At 50.1% G+C, this 22567-nt stretch overlaps 10 protein-coding genes across 10 annotated transcripts; 4 read left to right on the top strand and 6 right to left on the bottom strand.

Annotated features, from left to right (window-relative positions):
• Positions 1 to 674: 674 nt before the first annotated feature.
• M406DRAFT_67710 (uncharacterized protein) lies at positions 675 to 1166 on the bottom strand (the record flags this gene model as incomplete). Its single annotated transcript, XM_040925085.1, has 2 exons — positions 675 to 911; positions 1035 to 1166. The coding sequence occupies 2 exons, from the start codon at positions 1164 to 1166 to the stop codon at positions 675 to 677; spliced, it is 369 nt and encodes a 122-aa protein (XP_040782367.1).
• Positions 1167 to 3005: 1839 nt separating this feature from the next.
• M406DRAFT_248090 (uncharacterized protein) lies at positions 3006 to 3740 on the bottom strand (the record flags this gene model as incomplete). The annotated part of the gene is made up of 2 exons (XM_040916506.1): positions 3006 to 3455; positions 3552 to 3740. The coding sequence occupies 2 exons, from the start codon at positions 3738 to 3740 to the stop codon at positions 3006 to 3008; spliced, it is 639 nt and encodes a 212-aa protein (XP_040782366.1).
• A 1094-nt stretch (positions 3741 to 4834) lies between these two features.
• Positions 4835 to 5649, top strand: M406DRAFT_354850 (uncharacterized protein). Its single transcript, XM_040923007.1, has 3 exons — positions 4835 to 5108; positions 5165 to 5316; positions 5378 to 5649. The coding sequence occupies exons 1-3, from the start codon at positions 5086 to 5088 to the stop codon at positions 5515 to 5517; spliced, it is 315 nt and encodes a 104-aa protein (XP_040782365.1). The 5' UTR covers positions 4835 to 5085; the 3' UTR covers positions 5518 to 5649.
• Positions 5650 to 6080: 431 nt separating this feature from the next.
• M406DRAFT_286329 (GroES-like protein) lies at positions 6081 to 7354 on the bottom strand (the record flags this gene model as incomplete). Its single annotated transcript, XM_040918669.1, has 3 exons — positions 7282 to 7354; positions 6991 to 7214; positions 6081 to 6830 (listed from the first exon to the last, which is right to left on the bottom strand). The coding sequence occupies exons 1-3, from the start codon at positions 7304 to 7306 to the stop codon at positions 6081 to 6083; spliced, it is 999 nt and encodes a 332-aa protein (XP_040782364.1). The 5' UTR covers positions 7307 to 7354.
• A 1449-nt stretch (positions 7355 to 8803) lies between these two features.
• Positions 8804 to 9801, top strand: M406DRAFT_24719 (uncharacterized protein; the record flags this gene model as incomplete). Its single annotated transcript, XM_040916454.1, has 3 exons — positions 8804 to 8978; positions 9091 to 9553; positions 9630 to 9801. Coding segments are annotated over 3 exons (810 nt in total), but the record flags the coding sequence as incomplete, so codon positions are not given.
• Positions 9802 to 10606: 805 nt separating this feature from the next.
• On the top strand, positions 10607 to 11263 carry M406DRAFT_354847 (HAD-like protein; the record flags this gene model as incomplete). The annotated part of the gene is made up of 2 exons (XM_040923006.1): positions 10607 to 10826; positions 10894 to 11263. Coding segments are annotated over exons 1-2 (456 nt in total), but the record flags the coding sequence as incomplete, so codon positions are not given.
• A 364-nt stretch (positions 11264 to 11627) lies between these two features.
• On the bottom strand, positions 11628 to 13588 carry M406DRAFT_105757 (uncharacterized protein; the record flags this gene model as incomplete). The annotated part of the gene is made up of 2 exons (XM_040915165.1): positions 13386 to 13588; positions 11628 to 13154 (listed from the first exon to the last, which is right to left on the bottom strand). A coding segment is annotated over exon 2 (1521 nt), but the record flags the coding sequence as incomplete, so codon positions are not given.
• Positions 13589 to 13874: 286 nt separating this feature from the next.
• Positions 13875 to 14863, top strand: M406DRAFT_326781 (Zn-dependent exopeptidase; the record flags this gene model as incomplete). The annotated part of the gene is made up of 4 exons (XM_040920126.1): positions 13875 to 13964; positions 14026 to 14237; positions 14310 to 14698; positions 14769 to 14863. The coding sequence occupies 4 exons, from the start codon at positions 13875 to 13877 to the stop codon at positions 14861 to 14863; spliced, it is 786 nt and encodes a 261-aa protein (XP_040782360.1).
• Positions 14864 to 14925: 62 nt separating this feature from the next.
• On the bottom strand, positions 14926 to 16638 carry M406DRAFT_354844 (putative nuclease S1 precursor). Its single transcript, XM_040923005.1, has 4 exons — positions 16451 to 16638; positions 16018 to 16373; positions 15130 to 15943; positions 14926 to 15033 (listed from the first exon to the last, which is right to left on the bottom strand). The coding sequence occupies exons 1-3, from the start codon at positions 16570 to 16572 to the stop codon at positions 15405 to 15407; spliced, it is 1017 nt and encodes a 338-aa protein (XP_040782359.1). The 5' UTR covers positions 16573 to 16638; the 3' UTR covers positions 14926 to 15033; positions 15130 to 15404.
• A 1263-nt stretch (positions 16639 to 17901) lies between these two features.
• M406DRAFT_67701 (uncharacterized protein) lies at positions 17902 to 20053 on the bottom strand (the record flags this gene model as incomplete). Its single annotated transcript, XM_040925084.1, has 2 exons — positions 17902 to 19432; positions 19536 to 20053. 2 exons carry the CDS (start codon positions 20051 to 20053, stop codon positions 17902 to 17904), a joined length of 2049 nt encoding a protein of 682 aa, XP_040782358.1.
• Between the last annotated feature and the right edge of the window lie 2514 nt (positions 20054 to 22567).

The following is a 22567-nucleotide window of genomic DNA, read 5'->3' as shown; positions in this document are numbered from 1 at the left end:
ATATCCGCAACGAACATGCTCCTGATAAGCACAGATGTTTTGACAGTTATTGTCGTTCTGCCCTTACAAAGCTCGGATACGCGGTTTGAGAAGATATTTCAGACCAACACAGAAATCATGAAGTCTGCAAGCCAAGGAGTGTTCCGCGTTAGAATGGGTTGCAAGCCGGGTCTTGGGCGAGGGCTTGTCACAGAATCATCTCTGAGTATAGTAATTAAGAATAAGAGGTAGATCGTAAGGCTTGGAAAGGGATCTACCAGACACATGCGTGAACAACTGTCCAACTCTAAAGTTGAGCATCATGTCCCTTCGCCGGTTTTCGGTCTTATAAAAATTCATCGGCTCATAATCTTCTTAGCTCAGTGAAGCAAGCCATGTACCGCAATTTCGTTTTCTATAGCCGGTTTGCGGTTGCATATTAAAAAGTTGCAAAATTCCGTTGTTTAATCAATTGCGTGTATCTACTTAGCAACACCTTTCTGCTTTATCGTTTCAATTATTTTCCCATTTCCTCCTTGCTCAGCAGGCTATAAGCACGAACGGCCGCTGTCATGTTTATAGTCCGAGTTCGCCCTTCTCTCGAGCAAATAGGACACCGCCTGTTTCTGTCCTCATAAGCTGCCCGATACAATCCCATGCCCCATTTTCCCCCGTCCTCAAAAAAAGCTATAATTTCACGGCCCGACCATCTCAAGACCGACTCCATGCTCTACCACTAGCCGTAACTTGTCCATGTTTCCTAGCTTAGCGGCGGCAAGATGTGTTCGCGTATCGTGGAGGGTCCATCCGTGCTTCAGCAAGAGACGTAGTATCTCCATAGCACGAGAAGGGTCGTTCTCAACCAGCGAACACATGCCCAGCTCCCGATCCTCATTCAACATTCCCGATGCCGCATTAGGCTTCGATACAGCCTTTAAAAGGAACGAAACCATACTCACATTACCTTCGTACACCGCGCCTATCAAAGTGTCACGTGCCGGCTCACTATGGAATGCGTTGAGGCCGAAGCCGAGAGCGAGCAGTATATTTCATACGGCTTCAGACTTTGCATCCATAGCATTGTGAAGAAAACCAGCATTCGCTGTGTCGTGTGACTTGTCGATCTGAAGCCTAGCACTGTAGCACCACTCCAAGACATCGATCGGCATGCGCACTGAATCTTGCATTTTTGGCAATCTCAAGGAGTGCATTGGCTTTTTGTGATGATTCTGTTGTGCAAAGTGACAGGTAATGGTAACGATAACCAAGAAAATAAGCGACCAGGCATGAGGACAACAGGACTTTCCGCCAAATTCAAGTCTCTATTCTTGTGTTGGGGAGAAAATGGCTGTATTTTGGAGCTTGTAGAAAGCTCGGAAAGTCAGATTCAACTCTGTGGAGTGGGAAGTCTATTCCAAGAACCTCTTGATTATATACATAGGCGAACCAGGTAATACAAACTGAATTCTTCCCTCAGGTCTTTATGGACCAGGACAGGAAAGTCTGGAATGGCATCGCCAATTGGGTAGCATCCAAATCCACAGCAGCGGATGGGCGCCACGACCGCTCAGCAGATCTAGGAGAGCGCGAATTATCAAGATAAGGGCTAGTACAAGGGAATCAACTAGGACGACTTCACGGACTATCAGGAAGCGTTTTCCGAGTACTTTGCTTTGTCGGGAGGGAAAGCGCAGCTATTATTCCCACATTCCGGCACAGTACCACCAAATAATCGTTCAGATCGTTGCCAATCTGACAGTGTCCAAGGCATCTTCTATAATAAAGAGCGACATAGGCTTATCTCTATAGGAAAGGTCACCGAGATGGTCTAGAACCACCGGCTGGTTAGGCTCTGTCTGCAGGGACTGCAGCAGACCTATCAAGATATCAGACGATACTCGATCCCAATATTTAGAAAGTTCCACTAGTGTAAGACTTTTTGGAGCGTTGAGTACGGAAAGAGTGACAGAATTGGGAAATAGTTTCTTCCGACAACAGCGAGGAACTCTTATTTAGTAGCATGCAAACCCCAAGGTGTCATTGTGTTTGTCCACTCGTACGTAAAGCGCGTGTTTCTGTGCGCCCTGTGCTCTGTTTGGATTAGACTTCCTAATCACTTGTAGAGTATGAGACAATTAGTTCGGCCCTTAAAACAGTACGATTTCGAAATCAACAGCCAAGGAGAGGCTAGAGGTAATTTTATGTCTCAGCTGTCGACTTACACGCAAATAGAGGCAGTACTCTTAACCTATCAACTATGGCGCCGACAGCGCCCACGCGGTACCGCAGAGAAATTTCACCGCACGGGGACTTGATCCCGTCATGATTTAGGGTTCGTAGAATCGATGTGCCGCAGGTTCCAGGTCAGCTCGACACTATTCGTGACGGCGGCAGTGGGGTTGCCGATGATCCAGATTCAGTACGGACGTCCGTAACTGAGACGAAGAGCAGCTGGATAAAAAGAGAATTTAGGAGTGTCTCGGGTGGAGAGACTTGAGATAAACAAGTTACCAGGATAAGAAATTTGGGCTTTGTCTGCTCCTGTGATAGTGGCGCGTTCGGCCATGACAGGCCCTCAGGTGCCGCGGCTTGGTGTACGCACCAGACCATGGTGGCAAGGACAGTAGCTGGAGGGGCAATGAGTTCAAGGAGGAATACGGACGCAGGCTCTAGGGGGCACAATAAGGAGGGGAAGCTGGACGAGCCAGAAGGTAGTTGGGCGACCACTGACTTGATCTTCTCTCTCTCTCTCTCTCTCTCTATCTCTTTTATTTTTATTTATTCAGCACTTTAAGGCCTTGCCGTTCCCGTTATAAGCTTTAACAGCCGTGTACGTAGGCGGCCTTTTTCCTGTGACTTCGTTGACTCACTGTCACCTCAATAGCCTGGAGGCCTCCCAGACCTAATAACAGACGTCGACTTTACCAGGCTGTATGATTAAATATTCGCCGAAACATGCCTCTGTCCCCATTTGTTCGTGATGAGTCTACTTTGCGGTCCTCTTGGACTAACCACGCTCAGATCATTTAGGTTGCCTGCTTCTCTGCTTCAGGTTGCTCCTGCTGTGGTTGTCGAGGAGGCTTCCGCTCCCGAAGCTCTTTTCGTATCAAATCCACATCGACAACTGTGACTCCTTGTCCCACTTTGCCTTCCAAACGATCTCCGTCCCAATCGAAATATAGCGCCCAGAAGTTTCCTTCCTTGACAGCTACAAACCCTTCGTACCCTGCCAATGTTAATCTTCGATCTTGCCTTGTGCAGTCGAATGGCCCTGTAAGATGTCCTTCAGAATATTGTCGTGTGCCAAACTTGATCTCGTAGGTCAGAGCATCCATATAGATCCAATTCATGATCGGTGCTTCGTCTGTGATGCTTGACACCAGCCCGGCATGGTTCGTTCCAGGATACGCGAGGTAATATCCTTCGAATGGATGTCCAAAAGGGGCATTATTATCAAGGCCCGTGTCAATGTACAGCTATTATTCATTGTCAGATTCTTTGTGATAAAATAGATAGACTCTAGGGCTGGATTCTGTGTTTTTCTCCCTCCCGTAGCTCAGTATCCTACATACCTTGTCTCCCGACAATACCACATGTCGGCTTTCGAGAACCTGGCTGTGTTCTGATGATTTTGGAACATGCACAACGAGGTTATTCTTCCGGCTTCTGTGTTCCTCTCTGCGGGCCTTAGACTGTGAGGCCTTAAGCCCTTCAGACGCGCCCGTGACGGCACCAAATGCGATAAGGACAGTGAGAACCATGTTTTTCTGATTTTTCTTGCTTCTTCAAATTATTGAATTCTTCCTCGGACGTCTCTAACAGTGACAGTACATAAACAAACCAAAAAAAAAAAAAAAAAATTTACCCACCTGAATATCTAACACGGCAACTTCGACATCGGGTGGCACAGACTGAAAAGAGTGGGTCAGAATGAAACGCTACCCGAAACTCGTCTCGAAGAGAACCACAACCCCCAACAAGCAACGTACGATCCAAAAAGCGCACGTCGCCTCTTTGTTGTCGTTATTGTCACAGAATCCATGCAAGGGCGATAAACAACATCTGATCTCAATCATTTGCCACTGCGGGTTGAGGGGCCTAGAATCTAGAAATGCTCGCCGACGCGTACCTGAAGGACCTTGTCACATCAATTCACCCCCACAATCTCTAAGGGTCTAGCTGGTGGCAAGATGAATGCGACAGTCGCTTGATCTCTGTAACGAACAGGCCTGAACCGTTCGATGTCTGGATCGATCAGGCACACTGCAAGAGGAAATTGTTTCAGCCTCGGGCTAAACTAGGACCCTGAGTGTATTCGTGATCAGCGCGTACAATGATACAGCCGAGACATGGACCTTTCTCTGCAGGGTGATACGGGAGAAGATCTGGTGTTAAATGCAGCCATGGGATGGAACATAAAGGACAGTTGATGCCAAAGCGAAAATGGCAACAACTCTAGCACCTCTTCAAACAGCGCAATTACATTCTCCGCCGGCGGACAACAACACTACAACTCCAAGAAGGTCCAGTCTAATATCTCAGACCCAACCCACTCAAACGGGCTACGACAGACTTTCAAGACGCGCATCTAATCGTTTCTCTTGGTCTTCAACCTCCAACATTTCCCCCGTCCTCTCTGCATCGCCAACAACTTCAGACCCTTCCGCCTCTCCCTCCCGTAAACTCAGACTTCCTGTCAGAGTTTCCAGAACACAGACGTCTTTTACGCCATCTTCATCAAGCCCAGAGTCCAGACGCCGCTCAGTCAGTGTGGCTTCCGACACAAAACGTCCCTCGCGATCACTTTTGCCCCATCAATTGGAAGAAGACGGCAGGATCGACGATAAGTCTGAGCCAAAGGACTCACCAACACGAACATCCACTCCTCCTCCTGCGTACAGACCGACCACGGTTGTACCAATAAGCCAGAATCAAGCTTCTGTTTCGCAAGACGATAGCAAGAAGTCATCTCCGTCCTCATCAACACCAAAGGATCCTTCTCCCCCGGCTTACAACACTGTCACGAGTCCTCAGCCGGCTCAGCATAAAGAACCCAGCAAAAGCTCTGCACAAATTTCCCAATCCGTCACAACCGTTCCTCACGAAATGTCTTCCGCAGCCAGCAGCCCGTAAGCTTGCCCGTTCTGAGCGTTTTTGACGGGCCCTGAAATTGACAATGAACCAGTGATGCCCAGAAGACTGCCGCCATGACCAACGCTGGCATGGGAAACAGAGGCTTTGACTTTGCTGTTGGCAATGGTAACACGAAACTGACTGCTCAGTCGGGGAATGGCTTGCCTTTGCCAGGACTTTCGGGCAAGGGTAACGGCCCAGTTGGTAAGATCTTCCGAAAGTAAGAAGTTGGGCTTGATATAAAGCGTGCTAACATTTGAGACAGGAAACCTTCTGAGAGGACCTGTGGATGAGGAGGGAAACTTGAAAGCTGCTGCTCTGACTGTTGGAATCAAGCTTGATTTGGAGGCTGAAGTGCACCTATCTGCGCGGGTGAGAGGTGATATCTTGGTCGGTCTCTACTAAGCTTTTGTCCCGACCTTCACTGAGGGTAATGCGTTATTGAATTTCGGGGGGCGCTAAATGCCAAGAGTATACCTCACGATGGAGCCAGATATAAACGATCATAAATCAAGGAGTTTTCATTATTACAAAGGCGAGTCTACTTATTTATGTATGTCGCGACACATCGTGTTCGCGTTCTGATCGCACTGAACAAGCAGCAATACCTGATGACTTGTCCGACGAGCTCCTGGTCCGGTGGTCGCCCTCTCCCCCAAGCACAATTCTCGTCAGTCATGAAAATATCTAATATTCGAGCGGGTGTGATGCTTTAATTCATTTGTATTTATCACAGTCTTGGTTTGGAATCTATTTCACTAGCTTGTGAACAAGATGAAACAGATACAATATTGCAGAAAATAGGGACCTCACAAGACAAACGTCGATAGACCGCGAAAATAACACAATGCAGACTTTCAGGAAAGGTCCTCGGTTCCTAATGTCCTCTGTAAAACAATTTCCGGATTCGCGGTGGACAGAGAAATTCCATCCACGTGCAGAAGACCTTTTGAGAAGTCCTTACATGTTTACTTTGTGTCAGCAATCCTGAAAACATACTTCACAGCATTAGCCTTGCCCGCCTTCAGGTTTTCCAAGGCTTTCTGGACTCCTTCAAGACCCCCCGGCACGATCTCTTGGGGTTGTGCTTTGAACCATCCGTCCTGCAGGCCCTTCGCGAAAAAACGCATGTAGACATAGCCCAAGTCTTTGTCGTCCTGATGCACCGATCCGACCGAGGTTCGACTGATGCGAACGTTACTGGAAACATCGTCGTCTTTAGTGGGAAGGACTGTCGTGATAGTGGCACCTGGAGACAGGGCTTTGCCGAGGTTGATATGGCTCCCATTCTCTGACACGGCATCATAAGCATGAAGGAGCTTCTGGCCCTGTGCCGCCTTCTTGATACCCTCAACCACAGCGTCATCGCCCTCGCGGTAGTCAATGACTACATCTCCCTTGGACCGATCGATGAACGACTCAACATGCGCCGTTGACTTGCCCGCCACACATATGAGTGGATGAATACTCGCTCGTGCCGCCAACTGAACCACATAAATCCCAACTGCGGATGCTGCGCCGTTGATGACCAAGGGGGTGGTATCAGTAGCAGGCGTCCAGGGCTGTGGAAGCTGCAAGTGCCGGTACAGACCTACTGCGGCAGTGAGAGCGGCGAGCGGAACTGCTGCCGCCTCTTCGAAGCTCGTGTTCGCGGGTATATGAGCTGTTGTGTGCTGCCAGGCTACAGCATACTCGGCATAACTTCCGCCAGGTGTGCGCTATCAATCAATAAGTCAGCGCTTCAAAGTATTGTTGTTAAAGAGCATAATTCATTGGCCGGAGTGCGTCCAGGGTCCGTTATTGATATTCGGACCAGACCTCTGCTGTTCTTGAATCATGAACAAGAACGGAACTTGAAAAAGGTAAGGTCAAGCTCACCATTTCGTGAAATGCGAAAACTCTATCACCTGGCTTGAACTCGGAGACATTTTTCCCGACTTGATGGACGATGCCAGCGATGTCATCACCCGGATTATCATTCGTTCCAAACCACTCCGGTAATTTCCAGTCTTTCGGATTTGATCCGCTCACCACGACTTGAATAAGGACTTGGTCATCGTTTGGCTGAGGAATAGGGGAGTCCACCAAAGACACCTTGGGACCTGGCGCTTCGTTAAGCACTTGCATACAATCTAAATACTGCTCCCAAATTCTGGTCGGATTGCTTACCTGGTGCAACAATAGCTTCCTTCATCTTGATGTGCTTTTGTACAATGCGCCTGCCTGGGCGTACGGAGAGGGTGTCCTTCAGCTGTAATAGGGTAAAGAATTGAGGGGTTGGACTTTGAACATATATATGCTTCAGGACACCAGAGATTCCCGCTGATGACAAATTCAAATCCCTTTATCACTGAACAGATATATCGACTCTGAGAGCTTCGGCCCTAGTACGATATATAGTAATGAATTGCGTCACCACCCTCCCTGAGGGCCTGTATGGCGTGCGAGGCCCACCCAGGTGCATTGCTGGTGGCCACGACTGTCCATCCAACACATTGACATCCCGAGGTATCGTCCGCGCTAATTATGTAATCCGGCTCCGTTAACTCATTTCAATTTCGGAACCGTGGTAGTATGCTTGCTACGTCTTGTCTTGCGGAGCCCAGCATCTAGCCAATAGGGCGTCAACGTAAATACGAATCACCATCCAGTCGTCGAAGGCTGTGTGGGACTCTCTCGGGAAGCTTTGCGAGTCAGGCTTGACAGGCGGCATACACGCAGCTTATACCTATAGCAGCTTTCGGTGTCACTGACACATCCACTACCGTTAGCACTAGGTAGGGTCTTGAATCATTGATATTAATTCGCACTTTCTTGAGACGAATCGCATCCTCAAGAGACTTGGCGAACACTTTTCTTGTCTGCCTTTCCTTCTGCACGGGCCCTTTCATAGAGCCACAAATATTCCCATGCTCGCAAGGATATGGGATTGTTATCCGATACCCTCCGCTCGTCCTGAGTCAATGATCAATCCAGTTACAAGGCAAGACGGCATATGACCTTGCCTTGGAGGAGGGGAAAGGGGGAGGATATACAACCAGGCAAGGCGTGTTGGAAAGGCTCGCAGACGGATTGTCCACAGTTTGGATTGGAGATTTTTCAGAGGAATAAAACAGCAATGAGCGGTCGCGGGAAGATGAAAGGGACATAGGAACTCATGAGAAAAAAAAGATTGAAGGGTGTCACTCAGAGTCAGGCTACTAAAATCGTATCAGACGATGGAAATAGAGTTAGGCAGCCCCCATGCCGGACTAACGGGGAAACAAGGAACTCCCTAGTCAACTTGCTCGAGACTCGAATTCCGCATAATGCATGAAAAAAAAGACGCCAAATGGTCCTGTTTCAACGACTGGGCTGAATCTCGCGCCAGCTTAGTACATGTATATCCCGACTTTGTTAATAAGGGGTCTGAGAAGCTGCATTTCGATATATTTCTCTGACCCATTTCTTGGATTCTTTTGTGACTTTAACATGCATGCGTTGAGAAGCTACTGTTTTAGACGCTTCGACTTTTTTTTCCAACCTTCTCCGTCAATGACCGGCCAGATCAGCTGCATTTGGAGCACGAACACGACTATTGGTCAGTTGCCTACAGCAAAACATAAAGTGTTCCCAAGACACAGCTTCACATTACCTGCTGGTGTTCAATCGAGCCACGATGGACGACGGGCTGTTGTCCACCGATTCAGGAGAGAACCGAAGTTATCAACTAGTTCTAATATCCATCATCTTTATGATACTGACGACCATAATCCTGATTCTTCGATTTTACACCAAACGCTTCCAAGGCGCCGGGTTCTTCTCCGATGATGCTTTTTTATTATCAGCATATATCGTGAACATGGGCATGTGCGCTCTGGGCATTGGTCAGTCAACCCCCCCACCCCCCCTTTTCTTTTCTTCTTCTGCGAACCACGAAACATTTCCCTGTTGCCATGTCTTTCTCCAGAGCGCAGCCAACATAACTTGATATTGCAGTGATGACAAGAGTCGGAGGCGTGGGGCGACATGTGCTTTGGCTCGAGGAAGAGATGCCAGAAGCGCTGGTGGGATGGGCACAATGCATTTTTGCCTTCGAAATCATTTACTTCACATCAGTTGCACTGCCCAAGCTCAGCATTCTTTGCTTATATCTACGAATATTCAACTGGACGGGGCGAATGAGGAACACTGCGTTATCCATCCTTGCTCTGACGGTAATGACCTCGGTGTCGCTTGTGGTAGCTGCTTGTTTTCAGTGCAGACCCATTCAATTTTGGTGGGACAGAACAATTCCTGGCGGATCCTGCTTTGAGATACAGACGTTCTTCCACGCTCAAGCTATCCCAGGGTTAATCCTGGATGTGGCCATCATGGTGCTGCCACTGCGCACGATCTGGCATCTTGAAATGCCACTCATCAAGAGACTCGCGTTGATTGGCATTTTTGCTGTTGCCAGTTTGTAAGTATCAAGCCGTGAACTTGGATAGTTCAGACTGTTTCACACTACTTTGCGAGCGGAGGGCTGACTTTTGCAGTGGAATTGTCTCCTCTATTGTGCGAGCTACGGTATTCTTCGACACGGCTGCGTTTGACGACCGCACCTGGGCCTCCGTTGATCTAGTGGGATGGTCAATCATCGAAACGAGCGTCTACATAATCACAGGCTGTCTACCACACCTTAGACCTCTGGTATCACATTATACGCCAACATGGGCCAAGAGAGCTGTCAAGTACGCCCTGGGGAGCTTCTCCCGGGGGTCGAGTTCCAAGGGGCGGTCAGGTCAATACTCAAAGTCCTTGGCGAGCAGCAAAAGGGGTACCAGTCACAACGGTCATTCCATCGGCAGGCATGATGAAGACACTATCGAACTCACCAGGCAAGGAAGTGCCCGAAGCTCCTTTCATGTGAATGGGAGGAACTTGAACTCAACTTATTCGCTGTCCTCGCCCCGGTCTGGCCAATCCTCGTCTAAGGGCTATTCACAAGGAGAAGTTGGGGCTTCCAGCAGTCCCTCGAAACATAGTATGGAGGCAAGTCACTCATCATATGGCGGGCAGATCCTAGTGACGACGGAGGTCAGATTAACCAGGTCTTGATATATATTCGAGCCTTGCATTCATGCCCTGGAATTTCTTGTATTCTCATTTTATCCCTTTGGGATAGGGATCATTTGTACCTACCACTTTTGAAAACATTAGAAGAATCCGCGACTGGAATACGATGTAGAAAGCAAGTCGAGGTCCAGTGAGAGAGCGAATGATCACCGAAACCGACTTTGACAGAGTCTAATAAAATTTATAGTGAGCTGATTAATTGCAGCCGGTAGTCAGACAAAAGTACATAAACAAAATGCCCTTTGGTCCGAGGGAGCCGGCATCGGACTGCATAGGGCGCAATGTACATCTCTCATGTAGTATATTCAATCTTGCATAGAAATAACTACCAACCCATATTCAATCCCATGTGCCTCGCGGATTGGCTTCATTGACTTTCGAGCGCGATCGACTTCACGGATCAACCCTAATGATCATCTACTTTAATTAGTCCTGCCAAGTTATTTCATGATGACGGATATCAACAACCAGTGGCGCCCCCGCGCGATCATCTTTGATCTCCTCACCGCGCTGCTCAACTCGTGGGACACATGGGCAAAGTCGACCCCTCTGGAGGGTACAGAAAAGAGTCGGGCCTGGCGAGGGCGGTACTTGGACCTCACTTTTGGTGCTGGAGCGTACACAACTACTACTTCTTACGAGAATCTAGTACGAGATGCGGCAGCTGACGTCCACCTGCCACAGTCTGCACCCGATGAACTATTACGGAGGTGGAGTCAGCTGGAGCTCTGGCCTGAGGTGCCTGAAGTTCTTGCCCGGCTCAGATATAAGGGGTTCAGAATCGGAGTAGTGACAAACTGCTCCCGCGAATTGGGACTTGCTGCAATTCACAACGTGGAGCAGCATACTGGCAGAGGATTTCGATTCGATGCCGCCATGACGGCAGAGGATAGCGGTTTTTATAAGCCGCACAGAGTGGCGTATGAATCTATTCTGGCAGAGATGGATGTCGGGGCCGGCGACGTTCTGTTTGTCGCCGGCAGTGCGGGCGATGTACAGGGTGCAACTGACGCGGGTATGAAAGTTGTATGGCACAATCGTGTTGGGCTGGCCAAGAAGGGGGATGCGACGCCGCTCTGGGAGGGAAAGACATTGACAGAGACGTTGAAAACCTGGACTGACTGAATGATTTGAGTCAGGACTTGGCACAAGTCACACGCAGATCGTCGTCGTCTTTATGAAACAAGTATGATTTCGTTATCAAAATTTGCTGCCTCTTCGTGCTCGGGACCTAATGGCTACGAGAAGCTCTTCTAAGCTATTCTCGTCACTTCTTCTGGTCGCTTCGTAGCGATCCAACCCATCCTCGTACTCGTTCATCATTTCGCGCTTGAAGTCACGCTCCATCCACGGTTCAGGACCCAGTCCTATGTCAAAATGAACATACTGTAGCACGCACTCTCTCAGCATTTTCATACCCACGCCGTGTCGGAGCAGGGAGGTAGCATCCTCGGGTGGGCCCCGATTTAGCTGGAGGCATTCATGCAAGGACGGCTTGTCGTAGTTCAGGTGCACGGTGTCGTAGCTGCGGCGCTTCCAAGCCTTGTATGTTGTTGTCGTGCGGTTGATGTCCACATTGAGATCCTTGGTTCTCGCCATGGCCACCAAGTCAGCATTCTCTCCACTCCAGTCTCCACTTCCCATTCTGAAAGCTCTGAGGAACTGCATCTCTCGCGCCCATCTGCCCAGTACAGTACTCCAACGAAGGCCGAAGTCCTTGGTAGCCATGTCCCAAATATTATCCAAGGAGCTTTCCCCGGTCAACATTCCTCTGATGGGGTACCCGTGATTATCCAGCTTCAGACTGCCGAGCGTGTCAATGGTCTCGTCCATTGGTCCCCGCGTGCGCCCTCGCCATATAATGGGACAGTCGTCGAGGTAGAGCTCTTGGAGCCCGCCATGCCCGTTCTCTGCCCCCAGCGAGGCGATCCACGTGATTTGCCATTCGTGGCTCAGTACATACCTGCCAAGGGCCAGAACTCTGAGATTCGGAAAGGCGCAACTATGTGTATGGCCAGCCATAACCCTGCGAAGGTCTAACTTTGGTGCCCATCCGAAATACCCGTGGCAGTAGAGGGACAAGTTGGTGAGATTTGATGCGAGTGGAGGTGCAAGCCACGTAGACGGAAAATTCTCGAACAAGTCAAATTTCTCTGGCTGTAAGAAGGGCTCGACGGCTAGCCTGTCCTCTTCGCGAACGGCGACGAGAATCTTGAGTGCTGTTAAAGTCTGGCTATTGAGGAAATCTTGAAATATTTGTGACGAATGGAGATCGACTTCGACAATATCAGGTAAATTCGATAATGTCAGTGTCGTGAGAGGAATTGACTGATCCGGGAACGACATTGGCTCCAAGACGTCAACCAAGCGATGCCTCTGTACCTTTTCTGGTTGAAAAAGACTGGCCCTCGAGTCGAACCACGCTAGCCAGTAATCTTGCCAGTTCTTTTGAGCAAGTTTGGTCCACCGTCCAATTATGCACTTGAAAATTGTATCGAGTATCCTGGACTGCAAGCTTTGATATGGGAGCAGCGCGGATGTCTCGTGTACGAGATTGTCTGGAGGAGGGAACCGTTCGGGTAGGTCAAGTTGGAGCCTGACGTTCAAAACCAACATTCTTGAAAAGAGCCGCAATCGAGGAAGTGTTAAAATGAAGAGTCCATGCTGCAGCAGTGCCTCCTCACTGCCCGAGCATTGCCAGGCCTGGGGCGGCCTCGAAGCATCCACTGTGACTTCGCGCACCCAGCAGCGCAGGTGCTCAGACTTGGAGATCTTGATGAAGGGCAAGACGTCGCCGCTGGTTTCGAGTCGAACATGGCGGAAAGCAAGTGCTGTGGCTGGAAGTGCGGAGTCTCGACTAAGAAAGCGACAGTTCAAAAGAGTCGAGTAGTCGAGTAAAGTATAGATGTGCCTAAGGACATCATCTGGAATCGTTGGCATTTTGACTGAAATAGTGCAGAGGATATGAACCTTTAAGAGGTCATTGTTCGTTTCCGAGAGAGTGGTGGTACAAACACTCCTTTGCTTGCGACGAAAAAAAGAAATCACACAAAGCGAAGACGCGTACGAAGTTTGGGAGTTGAGGGCGCAGACAGTTGGCAATGTCAGGGCAAATCAGGCTGCAGAGATCTGATTTACTATGGAGCCCATCTGCTATCAGGAGGCTGGCCACGTACCTAGATATTATAGCGGTAATCATGTTGGAGGTTGGGCGGGGTGCTGTTGGCAAAGACCCGCTGAGCTGCAGCCCAGCTCCTCCACAGTACTTCAAGAGGCAGTGCTGGCGGCGGTGCGGCCTTGCCCTTTTCATTGGAGATTGAGTTCTAGCCCCCCTCATGTTGGTTGTCATGATAGATCATGCCTCCGGTGCGCTATTCGTCGTCCTTGGCCGTGTGAGCTTTGGGTCAGACTAAGTCCTACCCCGAGCTGTGCCCCGTGCTATAAGCGTGGGGAGGTCCGAAACTCGGAGCCGAGACCCCACTTAATTGAGTAGAGATTCGCCTACTGTGATTGTGTATGGTCAATAGTACAGGCTGCGGGCCAAAAGCTTTGCCTCCAGATATCAGGGCTGTACCATAGTAATGTTGTTCGCTTGGTTCCATCTATCAAAATCAGGACTTCGATACGATACTTTCTACAGATTTCAGAAGTGTTGAATTTCAGTCATGGAGTCGCGAGGCAGCTCAGATTGGTCTGCCCTTATCCATGGCGCAATTGATGGCCAGCTCGAGTACATCAAAGACATCAACGACAAGGTGAGTGGACCGGATAAGTAGCGCATGTAAACTTCCTTAAACCTGACTATGGCCTGTTCAGATTCACGCAGCTCCTGAGCTAGCCTATGAAGAGAGACAGGCTCACGACAACATCGTCTCTGCCCTAGAAGGCCTGGGATTTGCCGTCGAGCAGCATGCATTCGGTCTTGAGACTGCTTTCTGTGCTGAACGAGGGCAAGGAGGCCGTCTAGTCATTTTCAATGCTGAATATGACGCCCTTCCCGGCATAGGTCATGCATGCGGTCACAACCTGTAAGCACGGTCGCTGTGCCGCAGCGGGATCCTCATACCATCAATATATCCACTGATGTACAAGGATTTTAGAATCGCTTCGGCAAGTTTTGCTGCCTTTCTGGGTGTCGCTGCGGCCCTCGAAAAGTCCGGTGTCCAGGGCCGAGTGCGGCTCTTGGGCACCCCTGCGGAGGAAGGCGGTGGAGGCAAGCTGAAGCTCATCGAGGCCGGCGCCTACAAGAACTGCTCGGCATGCCTCACGGTCCACCCGGGGCCCGGGTATCGTTTGTCCTCCCCCGTTCGCGGCGTGTCCTATGTCCCTATGTTGGCCAATGTCAAGAAGCGCGTCTCCTTCACGGGCAAGGAGGCCCATGCCGCCATCGCTCCTTGGGAGGGGGTGAACGCGTTGGACGCCGTGTGCCTTTCATACAACGCCATCGCCATGTTGCGGCAGCAAATACGACCATACGAGCGTCTTCACGGTGTGTTCAGGGAAGCAGGTGACCGGCCCAATGTCATTCCAGCGCACTGCTGTGTTGAGTATTACGTTAGGAGCGACACCAAAGCCCACGCAGAAGCCCTATGGCAGAGGGTCCTCAAGTGCTTCGAGGGGGCCGCACTGGCGACCGGTTGCGAGTTCGAGGTAGAAACACTCAACTCGTATGCTGATGTCCGAGCCAGCAAAAAATTGTGTGCTGCCTACGTCGATGCCATGCCCGCCGGTACGGTACACCCATCAGAACCAAGCGACTTCCTGGCTGGGTCCACGGACATGGGCGATGTCTGTTATGAGTGTCCCGGGTTTCACGGTGCTTTTGGTATAGATACCCAAATCGGGCAAGGGAACCACACCAAGGGTTTTGCAGCGGCTGCTGGTACGGACGAGTCTTTTGAACAAGCCATCGAGTGTGGCAAGGGCATGGCCTCCGTCGCATGGAAGGTCTTACAAGATGATAGTTTCGCACAAGATGTTCAACGTGATTGGAAAGAAGATATGGTCAAGGCGACAGACGATGAATAAGATTGCGCAGCTTCTTCCCGATGATAAGTGAAGACTTTCACCATTTTAAGTACATTTCGGGCCGCGTCCTCTTTCCTCGCCATCCCTACAGAAGGAATAACTGTGTCTGTCCTTGGGTCCGTGGCCCGTCTTGTAGTAGTCTCGGGAAGGTGATATCTCCGCGAGATCTAATGATGGTGGTGGCCATCCCTCTTGCTGTGGTTGCACTTGTAGCCAGACTCGGCCCTTGCCATCTGCGCCCTGCTCATGGGCTTGTTTGCAGGCAGGGCAAATGGGGTGCTCGCCTCCCTCTTCGTGATCGAAACGTCGCCATTCTCACGCTTCTTGAGGTCGTTGGTGTAAATCAAGTTCAGCCAGTTTCCGAGTCGGTAGCCGCCCTTGGCGATCTGAAGCTCGATCGTGGGGATGACACTGTCGTAATATGTAGGGTAGAGGTCGCTCGCATCCTCGAGGGCTGCTGCGCCGTTTGGCATTACGACGGTGCAGACGTAGGCATTTGCATCACTTGCCCAGGTCGTGGCAGTGTCGATGACCTCGGAGGTGTCGTCTCCGGAGATCCAATCAGCGGCCAAGGCCTTGTAATCACCCGAATCGATCTCCTTGATTAAGTCGGTCGCCCAGCTCTTGGCATCGGTCAGCGCGTAGCCACCCACCAAGGTCTCAGGCATGTACGTGTCCCAATCAGAGTGCAGGTTGTCCGAGTATCCTGTTCCCGTACAGATTAGAACATCTCTCCACATGACGATACGAGGAGGTCACTTTGGATCACAATGAACAAACCTTGGTACGTAACGGCGATATCGTTACCACCGACCTCGTAAGCCTCGTCGTGAAGCGGCTGCGTGATATCGCCCACGAAGTGGACAATGAACTTCAAGGCCTCGGCAATCTGTTCGGTTCCGATGCTCGACTCGGTGACTCGCGAGGTATAGTTGCTGATGGCGGAGATAGAGCATCCTGCTGTGGTACAGTCCCTTTCGTAATCGACATTGCAGTCACTCGGAGGGTCATCCTCGGCATCGATGAAGTGGAATGGCGCTGACCATGCGCCGGCAGTCGTCGCACGGTAAGTATCAGCCCACGAAGCAATATTCGCGAGGTACGAGTCTGAGTCGTCATCAAGGATGCCTTGCGCCCTGAACACAAAAGGAAAAAGTGAGCGGTTTGCTAGAAGATATGTTGGCCAGAAGATACACGTTGATCATAGACGCACCACGACGCAACTTCGTCCGTCACGTAGTTCTGGGCAATGTATGCAATCGTCGCATGCCCAAGTGTGCCCCACGCCCTCACCCCCTGCAATGTGGCAACGGTCAGAAGCAGGTATGAAGCCATAGTGACCTTCTTACACTGGTCTTAGTGAATTCAAGAAAACGAGACTGTAGGAGAGCCAAAAGTGGGTTGTCGAGTGACGAGGACGACATGAAGGGTGAATACAGGCTTCATAGCTGGTTTATATACCGAAGATGTTCTTGAACCTGGACACGAACCGCGGCCTGAAGGGCCACACGGCTCCGGTGACGTTACAATCTTTGTAGACCTATCCTGATGGCGGATACAAGTTGTTATTTTGACCTACCCGATGTAGAATAGGATGGGAATGACACCCAAGTCTAGCCGCGCCGCCGCGCGGGTCAGGCGCTGCAAAGAAGGTTATATCAGACCTTATTTTGCCGCCGTTGACGGTGTGTGATTCGCCCCCTTAAATCTCGCATGATAAACGGTCTTGGCGAATGGGTACTTCACGTGCTGGTTTGCCAACTTCTCTGCCGACGCGACCTCAAGCCCCCTTGACGATGCCAAGACGCCCAGTGCCGTATCCTACATGAGATATGACCTAGCGTCTTATCCCTTACTCGCCAGCCCTTTTGAGGGGCCATGAAACCTTCCACTTTGGCATTCGCTACTATCACTTTCTTAACTATTCTACTGACCGAGTGCGACTCACAGAAACTGGTTCCAACCATCGTTCTCTGCCAGATTGAAGAACTGCTTCGAGTCCTGGAATGAGACTGTGAGCGCTCATGACCAAAGAGCGACGAAGAATGGACCACATGGCTGCCATATTCGAAGTCAGAGATCGGCCTCGGGGCATAGAGAGAGACGTCATGGTGAAGAGGCCACGCGAGCGGGACGGAGCAGATTGCAGCGTGCACCGATAACAACTCGGATCCATTCACATCTATAGGGCAGATTTTCACAAGAAATTTGAAGACGAGACAGGGTTTCGAAAGGATGAACATGTGATTACACTTGTGTAAGACCCTGTTCTTCCTTTCTGCGATTTGATCGTCATACTCAGAACCCCAATGCACGCATCACGAGACGGACTGAGACAATTATTCGTACACGGAAATGTTCAAGATTCTCAGTGCCACTATTGTTACTTTGATGCAGGGTTGAGTAAGATGTATCAATGAAAATGAAATGGTGGGCAGATGGTCTACTTAATGAAACATGATCGGACAGTTATTGCAAATGCCCTCAATGGCTTTAGACTGTTCGGGAGACAAGTCACATAGGCTCCAGGATAATATTCAGAGATGTCCTTTTGGATTTGAGTTCACCCTCAGTAGAGGTTCTACTTCCCTTAATCGACATGTGGATTTTCCTCCCTTGCCAGATCCGATTTCTTTTTTCCGGCTTGTCCTCTATCAACGCAGCCTAACTTATACCATCATCAGAAATTGATGGACCTGGTTGTTCTCCAGTCTCCTGGTCCTGGACCTGGAGACCATCCCGCCACATTGTAATTCTATCATGTAACCTTCTATTAGATCCTTGCCCCAATCCTTTTAACTTGACATCACTATTAGGAAGAAGTAGAGCACGACGTGGTTCCTGGACCCTCGCTGTCGGTCTCTGATAGTTCCGTGAACCTGGCCTGTCGTTCTCGTGTCGTATGCCAATTTTCGTAGTCGCACCATCGGCTCTCCCCCCATTTGAATGGGGACGCAGAGACAATGGGATAGTGCGCTCACGCTCTCCCTCGGTAGGTCGTCTCGTAGCGCTGCGAGCCCGGCCTCGCATCCGCTCTTGGGTTGAGGTCTCATCAACTCCACTCTTCTTGGTATCTGAGCTGACTGGTCTGACATCGCCGTCAATAGGGCGCACCCGAGGTCGAGAGAAGTTTCTTGCAAGCCCGGCAGTGTCTTTGTTGCTGTCTTCGGGTACCACTTGCGACACCTGTGTCTCCTTCTCGCCTTTATCCGTCACCTGAGCGTTCAGTGAGACCTCAGAGGCGGGGGCCAGAGCTGATGTGGATTGTTGGGTCGTAGGAGTCTGGTCCTGGTCTTGGAACTTGACTGGGATCGCCTCGGCTGATGTTTGAGCAAGCATATGAGCTTGTCGCATTAGCAGTGAGTTCCGCCGTCGAGCCGCTGCGCGCTTAGATAATTGCGCGAGTACATCTGCACGGCTCGGGGGTGCAGGGCTGGCAGCGAACTTTGGACTTTGCAGTGGTACTTCCAGAGCTAGGGTCGACTGCATTTCTGTGGTTTCTGGAGGGACTGCAGGTGGTGTTATTGGGACAACAAGCGGCTCCTGCTGCGACTTCAAAGAGCGCGAAAGCGGACGCTGGTACGAAAGCGGACGCTGGTCGAGTGTTGATGCTTCTATCGTCCTTGATACTCGCTCCTCGGTCTCTGTAGACTCATCCTGTTTGAAAGTGTGGTAGCTGAGACTGGATCTTGTTGACATCCTTTGGTCCTGCCTTGCGTAAATCGAGGCGGCCCTTGCAGGTGGACGCCAAGCGAAATAAGCCTCATCTCTCCAGGAAGGAACCTGGAGTTCGGATGGAATGTCTTGCGACGCAAAGACAGAGTCGAGTGGTGTGGGAACGAGCTGAATCCGCAGGTGATCTTGTCGAAGCATCGTCCATTTCTGTGACTTGTCTGGACGGTTTGTAAAAGGCTCCTTAGCAATCTGCGCCTCCGCGTCGGGCGACTCTGGCGTGCTGATCCTGGACCTGTCGAATGAGCGCTCAAGATCCTGGCCCTCTCGGTCTGAAAACTTGACATTCTTAGTGTTCTCAGTGATTTCACGGTGACCCTGCCTCGAGACACTGAGATCAAATGTGCTTCTTCCATCTCGTAGCTCGCCTGTGCCCTGAATGAACGTTCTTTTGGAGAAACCTGACGTTGCAAATGGTTGGTTCGTGGTCTCGATCACCGCCAGGATGACGATCGTGGATAATCTGAAGCATTGTTAGAGTTCTGTAAAACATTTGAAAAGGTTGAGACGTCACGCTACGGCGAGACCGACGAGAATCAAAAAACATAGGGGGTGCGTTAGCTTACAAGGCTGCTGAGCAAATGCCCAACTGTATCCACACCACGTTGCCTTTCAGACCCCCCACTGGATCGAAACCCGTCTCAGCTGTGACAATCACATTCAGTGCGACTGCCCCAACCCAGACTGGCACGATCAGCCGTAACAGCACTATTGCTACCGCCGCTGCCAGATACCCGTTTATCTGAGGGTTGCCCTTGCTTCGAACATACTCCTCTCGAGAGGCATAGACATGCAGAATAACGTAGGACACGCTCATGCAGCTGGCGCCGAACAAGAGAATACGGGCGGCGAGGCTCTCGGGACCCGCTGGGCCCGTCTTGAGACCGAATCGAGTGACGAGAACGCTGATTGTGATGCCCAGAGAGGACGAGGTCATAAGGGCGAGCAACCCAAGAAGTGCCACAGTGGGGAAGGCACGCCGCCGAATGAGTTTGCTCGTTGTTGCATTTTCTTTGTCGGTGTAACGGGTGAGCGAATCTGTGCGCCTGGCAAAGGATTTTTGCTCACTGGTCCGAGGATCCATTTATTAGCTATTACTGGCAGACGTTGCCTCATCATAAGCACATCAGCGAGACCCGCACAGTATACGCCATTCGCCTAAATGCTGGGCTGATCAAGTATAGACAACAAGGGACGTGGAAAGAGGGTCAATAAGGTTAGAGGTGATCAGCTTTCATCAACATTGCTTGCGCCCAAAAACTGAGTCGGTGGTGAGGTTCAAATTAGGTTGGAGTCCGTCGGTGTTAGTAGGCTGGAATAGCGAATGTCGTGGCTGGAGAGGCGAATTTGAAAGGTTAGGTATGCACAGAAGTATCAATGGGGCCCCACTTGGCCTGATGTATGATACAACGGGCAGTACGGATAATGAACGTGCATGAAGGCAAGGATCCAGATGAAGATGTGACGTCCGTGTGACGGCGCTCGTGCCCGAGGAAAGGCTGCAGCGTGCCAACACCAATTGGACTTTGCTCGCACCATCATTTCCAATGTGACGCTTCGTGACAAGCTCGAGAACTGAAGCAGTAGCATGTTTGCATGGCTGTCTTTCAGAAATTACAAATTCTGTCAACCACTGCGAGATTCGATCCCGCCGGTATTGAAAAATAGGTGGAGCTGCTGTTACTAGCAGACACTCTGAGCCTAAAACGCCGCGGAGACTCATCACGCACTCCTGAGACACGGCGTCTAAAAAGACGACACACGTTCGCTGCTACGCCGCACCGTGTCTAACAAGCAAGGGTGGCCCCCTGGAAGAAGAGAGAAAAAAACAAGGTTTCGAGCCACACGTGCCGAAGGCGTTAGAAACATATCCTAGACGAATAAAAAGAATGTTATGGTACCTTTCCCCGACACAAGATGGGCAGCGCGACTCGTTCTTGATGTCAAGGATATCTTCTATGAACGGCCCGGGCTACCCATGGATCTTAACGCCGTCCAAAATAAAATCCAAGCATCGTGGAATCGCCAGACCTCAGCCACTCTTTACCCCTGTTCAATCAATCTAATGAAACCTAATATCAATTAAATAGAGGTCCTATTCAAGTAAGTACACACACGAGTACTCAAGCAGCCAAACAGTCAGTCTTTTACGAGTTGACACATACATAACCTTGGGATGCAACATGTCTGGACCATGTGTAAGTAGTCTTTTACTTCAGATTGAGATTTGTTGAGCGGCCATGCCTTCCCTTCGGACCGGCAGAGTCAGAATTGGACTGCTGCAGATTTTTGCGTCGCTTGTCAGGTCCTGAAGCAATCCATCTTCACTCCTACTTGACCATGGTTTATTGCTAGTCGGGACAGTCACACGTCTGTCTTCACCGTCATGCTATACATAGGGTTTAGTCCCAGGAAATTGCACAACTGCAACGTCTAGATGGTAGACGTTAGAATGTCTAGACTTTTATATGTGTTTTAGTTCTAGTTGCCCAACAGAAACCTCAATAATTTGAGGCGTGATGGCTTCGAATAACCAAGAGGACACACTTGGAGATTGCATGCACTGTGTTATTGGAAAGTGTGCACAAAGGGTTGTACAATAGATCGAAGTGATTCCTCCCTCTTGAATTTGTCAAATAATTGCAGTCATATCTGTAAGTATTTCGCAATTCTCACGTCTACCTCAAGTGGAAGCTTACTTCAGGTGGAAGGAAAGTGGTCAGTGAAGCTGAGAAAGCGTCCTTTTTGGCTATGTTGGGATGCTCCTCCTAGATTTGGTGTGATACAAGGCAACTGGTACAGCTATTTGGCTTCAACATAGCCAAATTAGACCAAAGAATCCAGTGTTCGAGCATATTAAATTAAACATGAGGTCATCCACTAATTCACTGCTCCAAAAAAGTGAATGGCAGGTGAGTTGCACTGCGTATGAGAGCCACTCGTAAGACACCATGTGGATTGTAACTGTGAATCTTTCATCCAGAACTTCACTTGAACATAATAGAATGCTGCTAGCCATAATTTCTCTCAGCCTCTGTTGTTTACAAAGTTTCCAACTCTCGACACTCAAACTTTTCAAACGCGCCCCGCATCACAACAACTTCCACCCTCTTGTTACACGCTCAGCACAACACAAACTTCCAACAAACTGGCAGCACCCAGGAATATCACGTATTGCTTTCTTTCCAAGCACCTCTTTCTTTGATTGACTTCGAAAATATCGGCAAAGCCACGAAGATGCCTGTCAACGGCTTGTGGCCAGATGAACTACGTCCGAAATGGATGCGCCGACATCCATCCCCCTCATCGTCCGAGTCAAGTGGTGAGGACATCTCTGATGGAACCGAAGCGGCAGCTGAGGATGAAGTCCACGTAGAAGATGAGATGGGTTTCGGCGATGGCGACGGAGAGGTACAGTTCTTTAACTCGACAAGCGTTCCTTTGTCGACCAGGCTGACAGGTACCGCGGGGCCAGGAGGGCGACGAGATCCTAGACAATGAGCTTCGCAATTCCAGCACCATGTATGACGATGAATACTATGCCGATGAATACTATGACGAGTACTCTGAGGAGTATTACGACGAGGAAGGTGAGAGT

The sequence above is a fragment of the Cryphonectria parasitica genome (assembly GCF_011745365.1).
Source record: "Cryphonectria parasitica EP155 unplaced genomic scaffold M406scaffold_1, whole genome shotgun sequence".
NCBI classification, from domain to species: domain Eukaryota; kingdom Fungi; phylum Ascomycota; class Sordariomycetes; order Diaporthales; family Cryphonectriaceae; genus Cryphonectria; species Cryphonectria parasitica.
This window is presented reverse-complemented; position numbering and strand designations above follow the sequence as displayed.